Below are 5859 nucleotides of genomic sequence, written 5' to 3'. Positions count from 1 at the left end.
TTTTATGTGTGCCATCATTTTGATACACACAGTCTTTAATTAAATGATATAAAGCGTCACAGATAGTGTAGTGGTACACACGTCTAACTTGTGTGCGGGCAGCGTGGTATCGGTTCCCACTCAGTGACGGTGTGAATATTCATCCGTGTGTGTATGGTTGTTCGTCTCCATATGTTCCCTGCGAATGACAGGGCAGCAAGCCTTTCGTCCGAAATCAGATGGGATATGCTCCCGCGACCCTATTCTGGATAAGCGGTATCGAATAGTATAATGTCTTATTTTTAAATAAAAAAAAATGTGCCCAATTGAAAATCCATGGGTGCCGAACTGTACAGGAGCAAAATGAGCCATTATGTTCTGTGTATAGTAGGGCAGCAGCGCCACTTTGTGGCCATAAGCGACAATCACCCTCTTGACTCGACGTTGGCGAGTTGCAGAAGCCCGCTACGCTAATAGGCGTCGCTACCGAGTCGCTTGAACGAAGTCAGCCAAAGAATGTTGGCTTCCAGCTGATTCCGTCGCCATTTTTGTTGCGAACGTAAACACCAGCATTGTGACTGCTTTTGGACGGACTTCTCACGCTTACGTTGGGCGACAGCGAGGATTACTGAACATGCGAGGGAATCCCGTGGCCTGAGTGCATTGTAAGTGAGGTAAGAGGCTCCGAATGACGCGATACTTCATTTGACTATGTTAACACCAAGGCTGCCACTAGTGCACCACGATTGTATGATTTATTGCATATTTCGACTCGAGGTCATATTCCATGACGATGTCTACCTGCTAAAACGCTTTGACCGTAGCAACAGGGTTTTCTTTTTTTTTTTTTCAGATGGGGGTTCCGCGTGGATTCCCACACCGGGAACTAGCGAGGGTTTAAACCGAGGAGGTGAAGGCAGCAGAGGGGGGCCTCGGTGCCCGTCCGTCAGTCCACTTGACATGGACCAAGAGTACGAGAGGCGTCTTCTGAGGCAAATCAACGTCCAGAACTTGCCCGCCGAGGCCCGGCTGATCAGGGTGAGATCCGGACTTGAAAGTAACATTTCAATACGTACATCGTGATTTCAATATCAACGTACAGTAATCGTAATTATTTTTTTCCCCACGATCGCCAAATGCAGTATTGTCAAACGAATTACTCTATGACAGTGACAGCCAAAGCTGATTATTATTATGTACAGTAGTGGTGTCAAACATACGGCCAGCGGGCCGGAACCGGCCCCCAAGGAGGTTCGATCAGGCCCGCATGATAATGTAAAAGTGAAAAAATGCATTAAAGACACGGAATCAATATTTTTAATAAAATGCAATTCATGGATTATCCGATAAGGGGCACCTTGTTTTGATCAGAGTAGAAGACGACATTATTTTGATTAGAGAAGAAAACAGCAGTCTCAGTCCGTCACTGAGACAGACACAACACAGCAGACGGTATCAATGCGCCAATGCATCTTTATAGCAAAACAAAGGAAAGACATGATCTTTTGGTTTTTTTATAACAGAGTATGGTATCATGTTAATGCTCCGGCCCACTTGACATCTACCGAGTCCGTATGTGGCCCACAATGTGAAATGAGTTTGACACCCCTGAATTGTACAGTATGTGATGGCAGTGTTTTTGTTTTTTTTTTGGTTGTTTTTTGTTTTTGTTTTTTAGGCAAGTCTTGTAGAAGATTTAGGTACAGGCGGACTAAATGAAGTGTGTTTCTGGTTCGGGTTACATGTCTCCATATTTTTAAGGAAATAAAGTACTTTTTCTGTATGGCTTACCTCTCCCCAGTGTGGAAGTGTTACCTGCAGCCCCATCAGTGTGAAGTCAGGGGACCGCTTCATCCCCACCCGCGCTGGAAGCAACTGGAGCATCAACTTCCACTACGCCAATGTGAGCCTCAAAGTCACACACTGAATTGATCAGACGCTTGACTGACGTCTGTCTTCCTTCTCTGCACAGGAAAACTGTCGCTCCCCCGGCCAGAACCATAAAGCAAAAGATGCCAGTTCAGATTCAGGCAAAGGTACAGAATCCTCTTTGGTGGCTGTTAATATAATTTGTGTCTTTGGTTATGTCTCTCAAGTATGTTATATGACCGCCGACAGATACGGTGACGTATGCCGCCCTGTTGAGGAATGAGTTGCTGGGTGCGGGCATCGAGTCTGTGTCAGACTTTCACGCAGACGAAAGGAGACATGCAGTCAACTCTCACGGCACACACAGCCTCTTTCAAGTACGAGCAGTGACACTTGATATGTTGTGATCTTTTGTTTCATGAGCCACTGAAATGATTCTGTGTCTTATCTAACCACAGTACACCATCCACACTAAGAGAGTGCCTTTTGATAGCGATAATGAAGTCTCACCCTACTCTCTTTCTCCGCTTACTAACAAGAGGTAAGCGATGTCTCCCTCGCTGAAATGACGCTTCTGTGTGCCACAAAAACCCATCATCCCCCCAACCCCCTACGCTCCTCTAGTCACAAGCTGCTCCGCTCACCTCGTAAACCGGCCCGTAAGATCTCAAAGATCCCCTTCAAGGTGCTGGACGCCCCGGAGCTGCAGGATGACTTCTACCTCAACCTGGTCGACTGGTCGGCGGGCAACTCGCTCAGTGTCGGTCTGGGAGCCTGCGTCTACTTGTGGAGTGCCTGTACCAGCCAGGTCATATCATTTGTCATCCCCAGTCGTGACTGTCCTAAATTGTGGGACATCGAGCCTCAACTCAGTCTTAGAAACAGAGCTGGTCTTCATAAATGTAGATTTACCAAATTGGAAATTTTGATCCAACGGCAGCAATATGACATTTTTACTGGTGCCCCACTTCGGCCAGCATCAGTGAACTTCAGTCCTGTTGTCGCCCCGGGCTACCGGGCCACTGTTAATGTCGGATCTTGTGCTGACTGTCTTGTATGTGATAACAGGTGACACGGTTGTGCGATCTTTCGGTGGATGGCGATTCTGTAACTTCAGTATGCTGGAACGAGAGGGTGAGCCATATGAAACCATGTCTCTATAAAGAATAACACTGCTACGTTTAGTCATTTAGGTTTAGGCCTTAAATCGGATCGCTGATGATGGTGATCAGTCAATTAGATTTCATCATTTTATTCAACACAACCATACATCATTTGATGACATATCAGCCGAGTGGTCTTAAAATGGATTTTATTCGGCATCATTCTCTTGAAGGGGAGCCTGGTTGCCGTTGGGACCCACAAAGGTTATGTACAGATCTGGGACGCAGCGGGTGGGCGAAAGCTTACCATTTTGGAGGGCCACTCAGCTCGTGTGGGTGAGTTGTGTCCCCACCGCAGGTTAGGAACCCCTTATTAACTTATTGCCCCATCACGGTTTTTGATACTCTTCGTTTTCAAGGTGCCCTAGCGTGGAATGGGGAGCAGCTGTCATCAGGAAGTCGTGACAGAGTGATTCTTCAACGGGACATCAGAACGCCGCCGTCTGCCGAGAGGAGGTTGCAGGGACACAGACAGGAAGTGTGCGGTCTCAAATGGTCCCCTGACCATCAACATCTCGCCTCCGGTGGCAATGACAACAAGGTAAACGAATCTGAATTCAGTCACTTGGAGTGTCGACTTTACCGTGGACTTTCATATCCGCGCTATCAGTTACTGGTGTGGAACAGCTCCAGCCTGCTCCCGGTGCAGCAGTACAGCAACCACCTGGCCGCAGTGAAAGCCATCGCCTGGTCCCCACACCAGCACGGGCTGCTGGCTTCCGGAGGCGGCACCGCCGACCGCTGTTTGCGCTTCTGGAACACGCTGACGGGTCAGGCGCTGCAGAGCACAGACACCGGCTCCCAGGTGTGCAACCTGGCGTGGTCCAAGCACGCCAATGAACTGGTGAGCAACATGCATGCACATTCACACCCTTAAAAAGCAGATTTTTTTTTTCTCTCCCCTGCCCCCTCAAAAATAAATCTTTGTCCACTCTTTGGTCTAAGGTGAGCACTCATGGCTACTCTCAGAACCAGATCTTAGTATGGAAGTACCCGTCGTTGACACAGGTGGCCAAGCTGACGGGACACTCGTACAGAGTACTGTACCTGGTACGTCCTCATCTTCAGTTACATTAGATGACATCATCATCTTCCCACACGATAAACAATGGGACTTTTTTTTTCTCTCTCTCTCAGGCCGTGTCCCCTGACGGCGAGGCCATCGTCACGGGTGCGGGGGATGAGACGCTTCGCTTTTGGAACATCTTCAGCAAAACGCGCTGCACCAAGGTCGCTCCTTGTCAGCTCATGTGATCAGCTTGTCACGGAATATCTAATCATATGCTATACTTGTGTGTGTGTGTGTGTGTGTGCGTGTTGTCATCAGGAGTCGAAGTCTGTGCTGAACCTTTTCACACGAATCCGATAGAGAAGCACTTCCCACAAAATGGTGGACCTGCAGCACTTTGCCACCGCAACTATTTGTTGTTCGTGTGTTTGTTTGTTTGTTTCACAACGGTGTGCACTCAAAAACGTCCCCTTCGTGCCCCCCCCACCCCATTGGTGATGTCACACACACACAAATAAAAGTTGACTTCTTAATCATGATTGTTATTGGCTTTGTTTATGATACATTTGCAGAAATATACGTGTTCAAGAACTGACATCATGTTACATTTTTAAAAGTCTTTGTAGCTGAGAGCACAAGTCTCTGTCTTTATATTTATGTCTGTGTACATTTTGAAAAGGTGTGAATAACAGTGGGTAACACACTTTCTGTTGATTTAGGTCTGTCTGCCAGCTGTTTTTAACACATTTTGGGGTACAGAATCCAAAACGGATCTCAGTTTTTCTCCCCCAGGTTTTGAGCACATAATCAGTGTAAATTTGGCAAACAGTTAAGAGTGTTCATGACCTGCCTGGTAGTCAAATGGTTAGTATGTTGGCGTTGCGCTGCAGAGGTGTGGGCATTGAATCCGGCTCTGGCCTTCCTATGCATTCTCCAAAATGTGTGTGGCTGTGCATTTTCTGATCTTCTCCGCACTATTCGTGCTCACACTCACATCTACGGACAATGTAAAGTGTTTGTTCATCACCTGACTGGGAGTAGAATGGTTAGTATGTTGCACTGCGGAGGTGTAGGGTTCGATTCCAGCTTCATCCTTCCTGTGTGTTGTCAAAAACATTCATGGCTATCTATTTTCTACTCTTCCCCGCACAACTATTCGCGCTCACACCGAGGGACAATACAGAGCATTCGTTCCCTGCCTGGTCGTCGAATGGTTAATTCCTTGGTCCTGCGCTGCAGAGGTGCAAGGTTCGATTCCAGCCTTCTGGTGTGTTCTTAAAAGTGTGCGTGGCCGTCAATTTTCTGATCCTCTTCTCCGCACAACTGTTCGCGCTCACACTCACACCAAGGAACAATTCACAAAACCCCTTACTATACATGGTCGTTTTTTAGGGCTAAAAATCCCTTACTATACATGGTTGTTTTTTTCGGCCCAAAACGGCTTACTGTACACGGTTTTTTGTTTTGGCCCAAAACGCTTTACTATACATGGTCGTTTTTTTTTTGGCCCAAAACGCTTTACTATACATGGTCGTTTTTTTCGGCCAAAAACGCCTTATTATATATATGGTCATTTTTTTCGGCTAAAAACGCCTTACTATACATGGTCGTTTTTTTGGCCCAAAACGCCTTACTATACATGGTCGTTTTTTTGGCCCAAAACGCCTTACTATACATGGTCGTTTTTTTGGCCCAAAACGCCTTACTATACATGGTCGTTTTTTTTGGCCAAAAACGCCTTACTATACATGGTCGTTTTTTTTGGCCAAAACGCCTTACAATACATGGTCGTTTTTTTCGGCCCAAAACGCTTTACGATACATGGTCGTTTTTTTCGGC

General features: G+C 46.8%; 1 protein-coding gene across 2 annotated transcripts; it reads left to right on the top strand.

Annotated features, from left to right (window-relative positions):
• The first annotated feature begins 480 nt into the window (after nt 1-480).
• On the top strand, nt 481-4559 carry LOC109521383 (fizzy-related protein homolog). 2 transcript variants are annotated; one of them, XM_019879225.1, is made up of 14 exons: nt 481-644; nt 833-1017; nt 1781-1882; nt 1952-2015; nt 2098-2225; nt 2307-2389; nt 2473-2656; nt 2917-2982; nt 3185-3287; nt 3371-3552; nt 3622-3855; nt 3957-4061; nt 4149-4241; nt 4339-4559. In XM_019879225.1, exons 2-14 carry the CDS (start codon nt 940-942, stop codon nt 4378-4380), a joined length of 1464 nt encoding a protein of 487 aa, XP_019734784.1. In that variant the 5' UTR covers nt 481-644; nt 833-939; the 3' UTR covers nt 4381-4559. The 2 variants fall into 2 exon arrangements, with proteins under 2 accessions (XP_019734784.1, XP_019734783.1); XM_019879224.1 differs by having other exon boundaries at nt 481-653.
• The last annotated feature ends 1300 nt before the right edge of the window (nt 4560-5859 follow it).

This window comes from Hippocampus comes, unplaced genomic scaffold (genome assembly GCF_001891065.2).
Source record: "Hippocampus comes isolate QL1 unplaced genomic scaffold, H_comes_QL1_v1.1 scaffold85, whole genome shotgun sequence".
NCBI lineage: Eukaryota > Metazoa > Chordata > Actinopteri > Syngnathiformes > Syngnathidae > Hippocampus > Hippocampus comes.
This window is presented reverse-complemented; position numbering and strand designations above follow the sequence as displayed.